Source organism: Erpetoichthys calabaricus, chromosome 12, assembly GCF_900747795.2.
Source record: "Erpetoichthys calabaricus chromosome 12, fErpCal1.3, whole genome shotgun sequence".
Classification (NCBI taxonomy): Eukaryota; Metazoa; Chordata; class Cladistia; order Polypteriformes; family Polypteridae; genus Erpetoichthys; species Erpetoichthys calabaricus.
The window spans coordinates 135274746-135290776 of NC_041405.2; the positions used below are offsets into that span (position 1 = coordinate 135274746).

At 39.0% G+C, this 16031-nt stretch overlaps 1 protein-coding gene across 1 annotated transcript; it reads left to right on the plus strand.

Annotated features, from left to right (window-relative positions):
- The first annotated feature begins 8 nt into the window (after nucleotides 1–8).
- Nucleotides 9–11945, plus strand: lsm7 (LSM7 homolog, U6 small nuclear RNA and mRNA degradation associated). Its single transcript, XM_028816326.2, has 4 exons — nucleotides 9–225; nucleotides 501–591; nucleotides 10094–10165; nucleotides 11231–11945. The coding sequence occupies exons 1-4, from the start codon at nucleotides 220–222 to the stop codon at nucleotides 11371–11373; spliced, it is 312 nt and encodes a 103-aa protein (XP_028672159.1). The 5' UTR covers nucleotides 9–219; the 3' UTR covers nucleotides 11374–11945.
- Nucleotides 11946–16031: the final 4086 nt, after the last annotated feature.

The window sequence follows — 16031 nt, forward strand, 5'->3', positions numbered from 1 at the left end:
GCAGGCAGAATCTCCGTCTGACAAAGTGACGCAATAAAGTGGAATATTCTTAACATGAAATGTCAACTTTAACACAAGACGAAAAGCATTCGAGAATTACTGGATGTCCCTAGACAAAGAGTCTGTCTCTCAGCTACCACAAAAAAAGCACTTGCCATGCCCCTTTTCAGTGGGTCAAAGTTGACAGGTTCAAAGAGGCGTGGCTAGCAGAGTTCAAACATGGCGGTAAGTACGGATTTGATTTCTTTGTGAGTAAATGTCTTTGTAACTATTGTAGTGTTTTCGACGCCGTTCTTGAGACGGGTATCTGCTCGAGACTTTTGTCGTTACTCGCCCCGTTCGGCGAGTCGCTTCACCTCTGGACGCAGACGTCGAGACTTTGGCAGACGTGGCGTGTCCTGTCCTGTCCTGAGCGTTAAAGCTGCGCTTATTGTTAAAAAGACGTAGGCCTTGGCGTCCGCGTTCAGCATAATTTATCTAACATGTGTTTTTGTATTCAGGACAAAGAAAAGAAGAAGAAGGAAAGTATCTTCGACTTGTCGAAATACATCGATAAGACCATCCGGGTGAAGTTTCAGGGTGGACGAGAAGGTACCGCCATTCTTGAGATATTATCTTCCGAGATGTGTTTTTTTTATTTTTAATTTTATTTCCTATCATTATCGGTCATGTTTAGTTTGCACCGAATAATGAGAGTTGAATTTTAAATGCACTTCATTTTATTGGAAAACGTAAAGCACGCTGAGGACATTTGCCCCAACCGGACTATTCAAGTATCGTGTTTTTAAGTTTTGGTTACAGCGTTAACACTGTATGAATTAGCTTGAAGAGAGCTTATATTTTGAGAAATCTTTACAGCAAATTTAGGAGTATGCACTGTCTGCATTTTACAGAAAATAAACAATTGCAGTATAATGTTAAACAAGCAAAGAATAAATGTGTTCAAAAATTCAAAATAGGACATACAAATGGAAACATGTACTAGTATACCTAGCACATTAAAAGATCTATACAGTACATCAGATATGCCTGAAATATAAAATTACAACGAATATTACAATAAATGATTGTTTATATAGTACCGTTTTATACAGGCAGTGTAGCTCAAAGTGCCTTTGAAAAAGAAAGTTATATAATATGAAAACCAAATAAGATTAAGCGATATTATTAAACAATAAGTAATAAAGGCAAAAGGTAAGGTCAGATGGCAGGGTGGACAGAAAAAAAACAAACAAACAAACAAAAAAAAAACAAACACTCCAGTTAGGCTGGAGAAAAAAAAAATCTGCTGGGATTCCAAGGCCAAAAAGACTGACAGCCCCCATTGGACATTTTACCTAACATAAATGTTTGTAAATCAGGCCTCTTTGTTTTCAGGTTTCACATGATAGTAACTGCTGTTGGTCTTGTGGACAGTTGACACACCTGCCTTCAATCCATCAACACAGGGCGCTGTATGGTGCCTTGATGGAAGAATGGGGGGGGGGGGAGCATAGAATAGTACACATTAGTACAGATTGAGGATCCCTGAAGAATATAATTCTATGCCCATATAGTTTTATCAGGTAATACAACTAAAATGTAGCCATTAAAAAGCTGTATTAAAAAAAAAAAAAAAGGGTTTTTAGTGATTTTTAAAAATGGTCCAGTGTTAACCTAGTAAATTTCAATTGGTAAAGTATTCCAAATTTTGGATGCATAACCGCAAAAGGCTGCCTCACCACTTCTTTTAAGTTTGACTCAAATTATAAGCACATATCCATTTGAAGATCTAAGGTTACAATTCAATTCAAAAGTCGTAACCTTAATCAGTTGAATTGAATTGATTAAGGTTACGACTTTGTGTGCTGGGGGACAGGCTTTCTAAAATATAAGGTGGAGCCAGATTATTTAAGGCTTTGTAAACCATTAGTAGTATTTTTAAAGTCCATTCTGAATGACACAGGTAACCAGTGTAAATGCTAAAACCAGTGAGATGTGCTCAAATTTTCTTTCTAGTTAATATTCTGGCTGCTACATTCTGCACTAATTGCAGCCGATTGATGATAAAAGCGATGGAGACAGCTTTGCAGAACAGAATTAGATGGGTCCATATTATGCTAATTGCCTAGTAAAGGATATTAATTGCTGACTTTTAAATACTCTAAAATGATACCACTCATGCTGGCATGAAATTTGCCATTTGTAAAATTTGAGAGTAGCTCTTAAAGGACTTGAACCATTCGTAAAGAATCAAAATCCTATTCTTGATCAGCACCCTCAAAATAGCATAAAGTGACACTCCACTATCCTATATTTCCAATTTCCTCTTAAAAAAAAAAAAAAAAATTTTGTGCAAAGGAATAACTTTGACACTTATCTGATCCCCTGGGGCCGGTTGATGTGGCGTGCACATCATCCTTCTGATCACGTTTGGTGAAGACACCTATTGATTTACTCCTATAAATGTCTTTCATACTGGAAATCAAGGTGATTCAAATAGTATTTCATATAGGGGAGGTTTCTCATTACAGTAAATTTGGAGGTGCCAGACAAACTGAATGTTTTCTTAAGTAATTCTTGTAAACACAAACATTTTTGTTCAGGTATAGCACATATTCATACACAACATTAAACTGAATTCAATTTTATTGGACATATACATTTGCATGTACTTTAATTTGACGTGGCTTGTGCCACACACACACAAATAAATGAGAAAAAAAAATCCCTAAAATTAGATTACAACTCAACAGAGTAACCCCCGTGTGTTCGTTATACTACAGCAGAGCTGTTTTTACTGTGTGGGGTTTTTTGTTTTTTTTTGCCTATAAAAGACCAGGAAGTGTCCAGAAGAGTCCATGACCAGGATGATTATTGGCTATCATCTTACTTGCATGCCTGAGAATCCTGGTGGCATGTATGTCCTGCAGCGGTGGCAATTGCTAGCCAGTCATTTTCTCTGAATTTCAGATGATCCACTGTGGTTTTTCATTTTTTGCTGTATCGGCAGTATACCAGACTGTGATGGAGGAGGTGTGAATAGACTCGAAGGTGACAATATAGAAATGCACCATTATTTTCTTTGGCTGGTTACATTTTTTCAGCTGCTGCAGAAGAAAGGTCAGTAGAGGAGGTTTTCTTGGTGATGTTCAGCTCCCACTTGAGATCCTGTGCGATGATACTTCCCAGGAAGTGGAAAGACTCAACTGTGTAATGAGTCAGTGATGATGGCTCTTGCAGAACTGCAGGGTCTACAAACGTGCCCAGTTTGTGAATTATTACCACAGAGTTGTTGTTGCTACTCTTAGGATCTAGCTTAGGTCCAGTAGGTTACCACCTACTAGAAAAATGAGCCTGGACATGGCCAGACTCCAAGACCAGGCTGTTTCTAATGAGTTTGCACGCAATTTGTGTGAGGAACTTTCAGATTTGGGTACGACTGTCGATCCTAATGTGATGTGGGAGACCTTCCGTGACAAGACCCTGAAGGTTGCTGAGGGATGTGTTGGCGTTACCGGTGTTCCCAGAAGGAGGTGTTTCATCTCGCAGGGCACCCTGGATATCATCGAGAGGAGTCGCAGTGCACGGCTCAATGGCAACTCTGGTCTGTACCGGGAACTGAGAAGGATGGCTGCGAGGGCTCTAAGGGCAGATAAAGAGGCGTTTGTTAGAAGAATCTGTGAGCAAGTGATACACCATCTATAGTCTAGCAACCCATGTCTTGCTTACAGAGGAATCGAAGCATTGCGCACATCTTAATCTGTTCCTCGGATAGAAGCAGTCAGGACAGCTGATGGAACGGTCCTTACGCATGACACTGCAGTTGTGACCCGCTGGGCTGGTTACTTTGAGCAGTTGTTCAAAGTTGATCCTCCAGCTAGGATGTTGGATATCTCTGGGTTCACGGTTCTTGAGGCTGATCCTCCAATTAGCTGTGAACCACCTAATCTCGCTGATATTGCACAGGTGGTGAACCAGCTGAGTAGGGGAAAGGCTGCAGGGATCTGTGGTATCTGGGTTGAACTTCCCCAGGCTGGTGGTAAGGCTGTCCTCCTGGCATTGCAATCTTTCCTTCCATTTGGGAGACTGGCATCCTCCCAACTGACTGGAAAATGGGACTTGTCGGCCCTATCTGGAAAGGGAAGGGTGATCGCCTGGATTGCAGCAACTACAGGGGGATAACGCTGCTCTCGGTGCCAGGTAAGGTCCTTGCTAAGGTTGTCCTCAATAGGAGGACTTGCTCACCTACCAGTGACCAGAACAGTCTGGGTTTACACCTGAGAAGTCTACCGTTGACCACATCCTGGCACTGAGGGTTCTCATGGAGTGCAAACGCGAATATTGACGGAGTTTCTTTGCAACCTTTGTCAATTTTCACGAAGTGTTCAACTCGGTTGATTGAGCTACCCTGTGGGTTTGCAGGATCCCCTCGAGATTGCTGGATATATCGTGGCCGCCCTGTACACTGGTACTTTGAGTACTGAGAAAAGTGCTATATAAATGTAATGAATTATTATTTATTATTATTACTGTGAGTGCTATGCAGAGTGGAGGCAGAACCTCAGTTTTTCCCCAGTTGATTCTGGGGTTCGTCAAGGGTGTATTCTTTGGCAAGGTCGTGGGGTCCAGTGGCTGTGGGGCATCTGTTGAAGAAAGATTCACGGATTTTGACTTTGCTGACGATGCTGTGATCTTCACGGAGTCCATGGAGGTTCTGATCGGGGTGCTCGAGAGACTGAGTGAGGAGTCTGAGTGTCTGGGCTTGCAAGTATCCTGGATAAAAACCAAGATCCAGGCCTTTAATGACCTTTTGGGCACAGCCATCAGCAGTGTGCCTGTTTGCGGAGAGAGTATCGACCTTGTTGAGAGGTTTACTTACCTTGGCAGTGACACTCATGTCTCGGGTGACTCTTCCTATGAAGTTGGTAGACTGATTGGGAGAGCAAGGTGGGGGGAGGGTCATAAGATCGCTGGAAAGGGGTGTGTGGCACTCCCGATATCTATGCAAAAGTATGAAGGATTAAGTCTTTAGAGTCCTGGTGCTTCCTGTCTTTCTATATGGTTGCGAGACATGGATGCTATCCAGTGACCTGAGACGAAGGCTGGACTCTTTTGTAGTACTGTCTCTCTGGAAAATCCTTGGGTACCATTGGTTTAACTTTGTATCAAATGAGTGGGCTGGACCAGGCCAAAGGGTTGCCAAGGTAACACCTGGCTGTGGCAGATAGGTCATTTCCGGAGGGTGAGACTGGACCATGTGTCTGCCTGGGGAGTTGCAAACTGGGATCCCGAGGTGTTTCGTCATGTAGTGGGTGTGGCAACGCACTGTACCAGTGCATGCTCCCCAACTTGACTTGGTTATGGATTTCTGAAATCCACTGTCGTCTGAGAGTTAGCCTCTAAGTTGTACTGAGTGCACTGCAGCACTAGGTGATCGGTGGTCTTTCTATAGGCATTCTCAATCAGTGATAAGCCCAATGATCGGTAAAGTTGTTTGCAAACTTCAAGAGTTTAACAGACTGATGACTGGAAATCCAGTTGTTCACATACAGAGAGAAGAGCAGAGGTGACAGCACATAGTTTGAGAAAATTCAATGCTGATAGGGAACTGGAACAGTTCAGATTAATCTATTTAGAAGTTTATTATAGTAATAGTAAATCACCAAACCATACATTTTTATACATAAGTTGACATTAATATTTAAATTTACTAAGTGTTTAAATGATCAAGACTTGCTTGTGATAAAGTCCTGCTAACAGAATCATTATGGCTGCTTAATGGATATATGGGAAAACAGTAGTTGATAGAAAATTTTAAATTGGGTGGTTTGCAGTCTTACTACAATGTCATAGTTACACTAACCTGAATTAACTAGCTACCCTTTTCCTCCTGGTATTGTAAAATATCTTAAGTACTTTTTGAACTCGTAAAAATAAAATATGGCTGAAAATGCTTTTTAAAGAACAAATCAATAAACATCTGAATTAGCAATTCTTACAAAAATGTACTTAGCAGTTATAATTAGGAAAAAATAGTCCTGTTAGAATTTTTAATGAGTTCTGAATATGATTTAAAACTGGAAAAAATTTGAGCAAGTGCAGTTGGAGAGAAGAAATATTATGAGGTTAATGTCACATATGGAAAGTACAGTGAAATTCTTACTTGCATGGGTTAATAATGCAACTGTCTGGCACCATGATCAATGGGTATTCTCGCCTTGCCTTAAAACATATGGGTTCCCTCTCTGAGGTAACTACGTTACGTCAAAGTTAGAACTATGATTAGGGCAGAACTATCAGTTTCAAGGTCCCTGGTACTTTTGGCTTTCTCCAGTATTTTTTCATCTCATATCTGACTTCTCATTAGCTTGATTGACAATTCCATGTTGGCTTTAAGTGGTTATGTCTGTTGCTGCTCCCATCCATTGAGACCATAAATAGGTCACACAGGAGTAATGGTGATTAGGGAATGTTGTCAGCAGGGCTGTGGAGTCAAGAGTCAAGGAGTTGGAGACAGTCTTGGGTACCTGGAGTCTGGGTCAGTCGGCAAAAATGTACCGACTCCTAATTTTAAATTGTATTGGGGGAAAAAAAATACAGCAAGTTCAAATGTCATAATTAAGTACTTCTCTGATGTAAGAATGTAGAGAAAAGCCAAGCAAAATGACACCTTTTATTGGCTAACTAGAAAGATTACAATATGCAAGCTTTCGAGGCAACTCAGGCCCCTTCTTCAGGCAAGATGTAATCATTACATCTTGCCTGAAGAAGGGGCCTGAGTTACCTCGAAAGCTTGCATATTGTAATCTTTCTAGTTAGCCAATAAAAGGTGTCATTTTGCTTGGCTTTTCTCTACATTCATAATGGCTAACACGGTACAACACCCTAGTACTTCTGATGTAAGAATAAAGCCCAGTGTGTAGTTTTGTTACTACTAGTGTGAAGCTAAGCTGGGAATGTGTTTGACAAGTTCATTTGAGTGTAAACAAGTGTAATGATGTAGGTGTATACTATGTCCTGATGTGTGTTCAGGGGTTCTTGTCTTTTGTTTAAACTGGCCAATACAGTAGAGTCAGCTTCCTAGCCAATAGTTCTGTGGATAAATGACATGTATGTTGCCTTCCTTCAATTAACATGTAAAATACATTAGCATATTAAATACAGAGGAGTTGCAGTCGAAGGATTTATCTACCGACTCCACGGCCCTGGTTGTCAGAACTGTTGCTTTAGTACCAAGTCAGTACCAAAATTCCAGAAATGTAATGATAGCCTTTTTGCAATATAGAGCTAGGTTAAAGTGAGTAATATACTCTGGCAGGACTGCAAGTGCACTACATCTGAGAGCACACGAACATGAAAAACGCGTGTTAAAACTGCGTTAACGTCAAAAAAAAAAAAAACAGTACAATCTTGTCCGGAAATGCTTTGAGTTCAAGGCTAGAGAATTTGGGCACAGTTGCGAGAGTTGTACTTATTCAGTATAAATAACACACAGTAAGAAATAATAAACACCGTACAAACTTTTTAAAAAGCCTGTTGTTTACAAAATAGCAATTTCAAATTAGTCTTTTTTTCTCTTAGGTGTAAGCTTCTGCATTTTAGACAAGCTCGCTGTCGAAACTCTAGTGGTGTCCGTTTTTAATTTTAAATGATGAAGTAAAGGTCAGAATTCCTTAAAGTAGCTTTTTTGTTTGTGTCTTTGCAAAGAACAACTTCTCTGATTTACTTTTTTCAGTGTATTGCTCCACTTTATGTTTATATATATAAAAAAAAAAAAAAAAAAAAAAAAAAAAAGGCTAATATACTAGTCACCTCTCATTCACTGTTAAAAACAAGCCAGTAATCACTGCTGTTTGTTTACACTCCAGGAAGGTTACTACAAAACAGAGGACATGCGCTGGCTCAACTACTGTATTACCTCGCTTAAAGGAGCACTGCAACTAAATTACTGTAAAACATCAAAAAATAGGCTGAAAATATCGATTTTTGTGATTGGCCTTTTACCAACTGAGGTGTGGTGGGTGTTTTTCTTAAAAAAATTCTGATTCTGATCAGTAGCTGATCAGAACACTCCTAGTTACAATTCTAACAGTGGTTCTCTGAAAAAACAAATTTTAAAGGTGAATGGTTAAAAACAGCTTTAAAGAGTTTAAATTGAAGTAATCTACATGATCTTGGAATTCACAAATTCAATAAAGATTTTTTTGTTTTTGTAAGTTTTAAGAAGTATTGATCCTGTTACTGGTGAGTAAATGTAATGGAATAAAGTTTAAATTGTGCACATATGGACTATTAATGACTGTCTTGATATCATTTATAAACCCTGTGCTTAAATTCTTCCCTTCCCAATCTATTGTTGCATTGGGAGATCACCATATCTGCCACTCATTAAAGTTCATGCTCTGCATTATATGTTGGTATTTATAAAAGCCAGTACTAGTTTACGTAAATGATAGATGGGTACCATTTTTAGTATGTATAAAAGTACTTTAATGATGCTGTTACTGTTGGTATTTATATTTTATATTGCATTATAAAAAGACAGTACTGTTCACTAGAATAGATTTACAGTAAGTTTTACTTGTCACATACAGGGGTTCAAGTGAAATGCAGAGGTGTATTCAGAATAACCTGTACTTTAATAAAAAGCCATTGAATGATATTTCTGGATTTGCAATGGAATTGAAGGAATCGAGTATTGTAAATTGCCACTGGTATTGGTGTCAAATTCTGGTATAGTGACATCCCTAAGTGACTCGTCTTCCATTCACACTGATCCACACTAATATAGCAGCAGTTCAAATGTCATTTTTTTTGTTGAAATATCAAATGCTGTAATTGTTGTGTAAGAATCTTGAGTGTTGATGTGTTTCTGTGGTTAGTGTTAGAGCTTCAAAGAAAATCTATATTGTAAAAGTATGCTATAGTTTATCCAGTGATAGTCAGTCTCTCTCTCTCTCTCTCTCTCTCTCTCTCTCTCTCTCTCTCTCTCTCAGCCAGACGTGTAATATATTGAGTACATTTTGCTCAACACTTCCTGGGAACAATCAGGGTGGTTTACATTTTTAATTTTCTAACGCCTCATTAAGGCAATGCTTGTGGTGGGGACAGTAACTTTGAACTTTAATGAACAATGGTGCTCTGACAGAGATCAAGCTTCTGATTAGAATGAACTGTCTACAGCTGAAAAGTCTTCTTAAAAACATCCAGTTCAACATAAGTGTGTTGCATGTGTGTAGAGCGCATTGCATGTCTTGTAATACTTCCTTGGAAGGCTGGCGTCTTTCAACATCTGCAATAAGATGCTGCAGATGTTCTATCAGACAGTTGTGGCGAGCGCCCTCTTCTACGCAGTGGTGGGCTGGGGAGGCAGCATTAAGAGGAAAGACGCCTCACGCCTGGACAAACTGGTGAGGAAGGCAGGCTCTATTGTTGGCATGGAGCTGGACAGTTTAACATCTGTGGCAGAATGAAGGGCGCTCAGCAGGCTCCTATTAATTATGGAGAATCCACTGCATCCACTTAATAGTATCATCTCCAGACAGAAGAGCAGCTTCAGTGACAGACTGCTGTCACTGTCCTGCTCCACTGACACATTGAGGAGATCGTTCCTCCCCCAAACTATGCGACTCTTTAATTCTACCTGGGGGGGGGGGGGGGGGGGTAAACGTTAACATTTAACATTATACATAGTTATTGTCTGTTTTTTCACCTGCATTATTATCATTCTTTAATATCATTTATTGTATCAGTATGCTGCTGCTGAAGAATGTGAATTTCCCATTGGGATTAATAAAGTATCTATCTATCTAAACTTGACTTGACTTAAATGTCAACAAACTTAAGATTGATCCTTTGCAGCAGTGCTAACGTTTGTAGTATGCTATCTTTTGAAATGCAGAGGAAATACATTTTATTTTAAGAAACGTATTGCTTCTACAGTCCAACTGCAAGCATTACTACTTCAGAGTTTTATACCTAAATTGGGCAAAAAAGTTAAGTATAATTATGCTTCTCTATTCCCTGCTTTGAAATCAAATTTAGTGTTACCAGTTGCTATTGTGTTTTGAGAGATAAAAGCCCTTATGTCTTGACATTTTTTTTCTTGCAGCCAGTGGTATCCTGAAAGGGTTTGACCCATTGCTGAATCTGGTGCTTGATGGTACTATTGAGTATATGAGAGGTAAGAGGATGCATGCATTGAGGTGTTTTTATTGTATTTAAATATTAGTGTGATCCGGTAAAGTAAGCAAGTTCTGATAATGTGAGAGAGATTTAATCTGGAGAGAATGCAAACAGACTTGCAGTAATGAATAGGCCAAATTAATGTGTTTACATACAAGCTGACATCCCTAATATCTAATGATCAAAGGTTGATCAATATTGTAAAAGTTTTAAAGTAAAATTTGGTGAAGCGCTGCAGTTAATTTTTTGCTATATACGGACAAGGGATTCGGACACTTAATTTAGGAAAGTGCTCTGTGCAGGGCATGACTTAAACACCTGCTTTGGAGTGTGTCTGCCCTAAGAGCATCTGTCTGCAGCTGGGGTCTTTTGGAGAAGGTTCTAATTGGACAGATTGCCTTGTCTCATTAGCACAGTTGATACACATGAATGCTGCTTGCAATTTTTGCATCCGAGTATGTAGATTGCAAGGTAGAATTCATTTAGGTAATAGGGACTTTGCCGATTTGTTACCAGGAAACAAACACTTGTTTGTATTACTTTCCTGCCTTAAGACTGTCTGTCATACAATCTTTTTGTATGTGCTCATCTTCCAGGCATAAAAGACCATTCAGCTTTTATAAGAACTTTCTTACATTTATCTAAAATGTGAAAGGCAAGTGTGCTGTTCATTAGTTAAGAATGCTGAGATCCCTTTGCTTTTTATTTGTTTATAATGATAGAAAATTTCAATATTTTCCTGTACACTTGCATATTGAGAGCATGTTTAGATTTGCTACCTACATCTCAATGTTGAATCTAAACAAAAAGAACCAGTAAAGTATAGATTTTAAATTGAGTCCTACTTTTTTTTTTTTTTTTTTTTGTGCTCATGTACAGTGTTTTATATAATGTGTGTAGTAGTAGTAGTAGTAGTAGACTTTTTGTTTGGAGGGCTGTAGCAGTTAAGGGTTTTAATATGCAGTGACACCAAGCTTTAATTCTTGATTTAGTATTTTTAAAGGCAAGACTTGGCAACCTAAACTCTGTTGTGACTTGCATATTCACTCTGTCATCTCTGCAGATCCAGATGACCAGTACAAGTTGACTGAAGATACGAGGCAGCTGGGTTTGGTGGTCTGTCGTGGCACATCAGTTGTGCTCATTTGCCCTCAGGATGGCATGGAGTCTATTCCAAACCCATTTGTGCAACAGCAAGATGGATAATTGATAGACTCCAAAGAGGGTAGAGCCCACCTCCCTTTACATGACAAACTATAAGGCCATTCATGCTCCAGTTAAATACTTTTCCTGAACTTGCTAGCTGGTAATAAGGAAGAAATTTGGAAATGCACACTTCTTTCATCAAGCTTTCAGTTACCCTGGTTTTTTTTGAAAATTTCATCATGTGTTTTTGTACAGGTCCCATGGGCCTAGAACGGAGGATTTTGGCATCAAATGGATTTTGTGGTTGGGGTGGGTGGCTTAGGAATTTGTAGTTTGTTTGAAAAGTTTAAACCATTGCACCTATTTTGGATTTCCATGGATGTTTAGTAAAACATGCTGGCTTTTGCTGGGAAGATGCCAGATTGAGACATAAAGGAAAACATGTTGGCTTTTTTTGTTTTTTCATTTTGTTTGTGCAGCTTGGATCTTTGTTTGGGTTTACGGTCTGTGGCAGCTGAAATCCTGTATGTTTTTCCTTTTGTGACCCTACATTTTTATAAATGTATGTGTAGATATATGCATAAGTTTTAAGTTTTGACCCTTGTAAAATAAAATAACCATTTTCCCAGAAACCAATGATGTGATACCTGCTCATACATTTGCTTGTAGGCATGCTTTGAATTACAATGGGATTTGAGACAATAGTGTGGTAATAAGGTGAAAATGTTCTTTTCCATTCTTGTCTCACTAGCAGAATAACAAATGCTGATATAGCTTTACTGAAGGGTACAAAGTTGTTTGTTTTCATGGGCAATTTTATACTTAAGAGTAAATGCAGCTTTGGTCATCAATTACCAAGTTCTTAATTACATTGCATAGACTTCAGAATTGAACTATTTACTGCCATTTTGGAAGTAAACCCCAACATTAATCTGGCCATAACTGAATTTTGGAGGGGTGTTTTTTTTTTTTTTTTTTGTGGAAAATCCTTTTATATGTTAAACAACAGTTTAATTTAGGATTTGTCTTAAATTAGGTAACTTACTGCAATTTTATCTAGTAGTTTAGCTTTTGGTACAGAACATCAGAATTAACCCTGCATTTTGCCTTTTGCGCTTGATAATATGATTTATAAATAAGTGATGCAAGAGTTTTATTGTAATGTTTACTAAATGGGAAGAATTAAGCTTAGGATTCCCGGAGGAATGACATCCTCAGTTTTTTAATGAATCAAATGGAAAAAGTTTATTGAAAGCCATTCAAACTAGATGATAAAATGGCTCGCATCTGGCTTTGAACATGAAACTGTAAAATCTAAAATATTAATGAAAAATTGCAAATCCATCTGTTAACCAATTTTTCAAATACCTAGAGTGGATTTCTGAAACATGACCAATAGAGTTCCTCTGCACCTTCTGGTTTCCTTCCATCAAGTTGATTTGGGTGACTTTTTGCAGGTATTTGGTCCTTTAAGAGGCCATGCACATTTTTGTTTTCATTCCTGCATTGTGTACACTTTAATTGCAGTCTCTGTTGGGGGACTATGACAACAGTGGAAGTTGCACTAATTCATACATTTTGCTAGCTTTCCTGTGGTGCCAATGCATGTTTCCTTTTTTTGAAATATCCAATAATTTCTCAATCTATACATGCTGATATACAATATATGTATTCCTCAGTGGGTGTGTGTGTGTGTGTGTTTTTTTTTTTTTTTTTTTTCCTGTTCCTGCTCATTTTTAGTTTTCATCTCCTTACTGGCTCAGTCACTTTCTCTGTGATACTTTCCCTGCAAGCATTCTATTAGACTTCTGCATTTCAGCATCCTTAATCTTACAAACACCTTGTGCATGGTACTGTGCCTCACCTGAATTATATGTATGATGGGCGCTTCTGTCCTTTTAAACCAGAATAAATTGCTTAATTTAGAAACTGCAGTACCACTAAAACGTTTTGAATAAACTGATTTTAATTTATGAACATAGATATTCCTGAGCAGAACATTATTTGTAAATTCCAAAATGGCAGTTTACTATATTAGTGCACAGATACTAGAATGCAGCTTTATGGTCATAAAACCCATTTCATAAAACACATTTCTAAATTACAGTATTAGGGGCTAATTCATTTACCTAAATCTACTGTTTAGGGTTCTGCAGAGCCGTTCTACCATTTCAGTTGTTTTGTGGGTTGTCCTTCAGGTAGATTAATTGGTGTGACAGGGGGCGCTGTCGTCCCCTTAAACCCTCGGATCAAACGCTAGACACCAGATAAAAGTCCAATAACTTATTTTATTTGGACAATAATGTGCACCAAGCACCCTCCACTCCTCGATACTCATAAATAAATCGATACACAATAATCAATCCTCCACACCCAGATGCGTTGTCACCCTTCCTCCCGACTCCGCTCACCTGTCTGGGATCTCCCACAGTCCTTTATAGTCCTTGACCTGGAAGTGCTTCTGATCCTTCCGGAAGTGCTAGATTATCACATGGACTGGTCAGGTGAAAACTCTTCTTCATCCCGGAAGTACGTCATTTCTTTTGTCGCTGTGACTAGAACGTACTTCGGGTTATAGCGCACATAAAAATCCTTATGCCTCCCTGCAGTGTCCTCTTGTGGCCCCCATGGTATCCAGCAGGGCTCTGAAGGAAAACTCCAATGTCCATGATTCCCTGCTGGCATTCTGGGCACCTCCATGCTGCAGGGAGGGCTCCATCTGGCGGCCTGGGGGTATTGGCCGGGATGAATGACCGGCCATATCCCACATTGGTCACTCTAAACTGGTGTGAGTGGCAGTGGGTGTGCACACCTTGTGCTGGTAGTGTTACAGCCTGTCTAGGTCTGGTTCCGCATCGAGAGGAGTCAGATGAGGTGGCTCGGGCATCTGATCAGGATGCCTCCTGGACGCCTCCCTGGTGAGGTGTTCCAGGCACGTCCAACCGGGAGGAGGCCCTGGGGAAGACCCAGGACACGCTGGAGGGACTATGTCTCCCGGCTGGCCTGGGAACGCCTCGGGATTCTCCCGGAAGAGCTAGAAGAAGTGGCCGGGGAGAGGGAAGATAAGCGGAAGAGGATGGATGGATAGGTCCGGTTCCTTTTTTGCACTGAGTGATGCTGGGGTGATCTGATGATGACCTCACAACCCTAAGTTGGACTAAGTATGTTTGAAAATGAATGGGCTGGTTTTAGATGTTGATGTAATGTGCTTCTGTTTTTAAGATTCAACTGTTTCTTGTTTGCTGAAAATGTCCCTAATTTGTAATTAACAGTTCATTTGACTTCCATTCATTTTTTCCATTACCTACCCCAGTAATCTAATTCAGGGTTTATTTACTTTGTATTTATATAAAAAAAAAAAAAAAAAAAGCAAATTTATGCTGGCTGCAGATGCCCAACAGTTGGCACACGACTTATGATAAATGTAGTGCTTCCTTGACTAAGGCTGTATGGCCTTTTTTGCTAGATGCTGTTTACATCACTAAACTATTTATAGTAAACAGATAAAAACAAGTAAATTAGTCACATTCTGGTAGGGAGGGGACAATTGGTGAAGGTCAAGGGTTTTTTTTTTTTCTCAAAAATTTTGACTATTTGGTTTTTATTGGTGACTTGCCCCAGTTTTTAGTTTGAGAAATTGGTTTTCAGTACCTTGTAAAGGGAAGTGATTAATACAACCTGGTAAAAAATCCTAATTTAATAAAGGTGTATCTTTGTACTTTTTAAATTTTAATCAGTAAGAGTTGAAAAAAGAAGGCTGCTTTCCACAGATGCAAAGTAAAATTTTCTTGACTACCTTTGCCTGCCATTTTATCTTCTGATAGGATTTTGTTTTTCTAGTGTGTCGCAGTCCTCAACTCCTCTGTAGATATCTTTGTGAAATTAAATATATTTTTCAATTTGTCAGGTTCTTTCCCTTTAGTTGATCTCCACAATCCCGACTGCCTTCATTTAATCATGCACTTGTTGTTACTGGCTGTGCTACACTTGAAGTGCTTCCACACAATACCTTTCTAATTATATCCAGTTCTGGGTTTGTATTCAAAACATTTTTTTAAACCCAGCTGACTACTTTTTATGCTCATTGTGTAGTCTGTGGCGAGTTAGTGAGAAAGCAGTGAACCGTTAACTGCAGCAGTCTTCCCTCCAAGGACTGGGTTGGTGTGAACAACAATGTTCAGCTACATTACCCTGTGACCACTTAGTGTTTTGCAATATAATTTTCATAAGTAATTTTATGCAATAGAGCATACTTGAAAATGTACAGTATTAAAAATGTCCTGTTTAAACTATTAATTTGTATTCAATGTATTTGTGCAGCAGAACAGATACATTGCATGTTGTGGACAAGTTCACTGTGTACCTTGCTCAACAGAGCATTATGTACATTTAGATAATGTAAAAACAAATCAAGTTTTTTAAATTGCTATAAATCCCAACTCTGCATTAGCATCAGTTGCCTTGATTTTATTTATTTTTTTAAACAAATGTCCATCTATTCATTCACTATCAAATTTACCTAATCCACCAGGGCATCGGGTGCAAGACACAAATCAAACCCAGCCAGGGAAAAGAATTCTCAAAGACAAAAATCTGAAATTTCGGTGTCAACTGCCAAAGAGGTGACCACTCAGACCGTGCCCCCTACACACCACTCTTTTGCTCCCAACCATCACTCCTGGTTTAAGAAAACAGACTGCAACAGCCAATGCTACATC

Bases quoted from the DNA above. Each gene is read 5' to 3' on its own strand.
- lsm7 (XM_028816326.2), top strand. The intron at 592-10,093 runs GTACCGCCATTC...TTTTTCTTGCAG, and splicing joins GTTTCAGGGTGGACGAGAAG to CCAGTGGTATCCTGAAAGGG. The intron at 10,166-11,230 runs GTAAGAGGATGC...TCATCTCTGCAG, and splicing joins TACTATTGAGTATATGAGAG to ATCCAGATGACCAGTACAAG.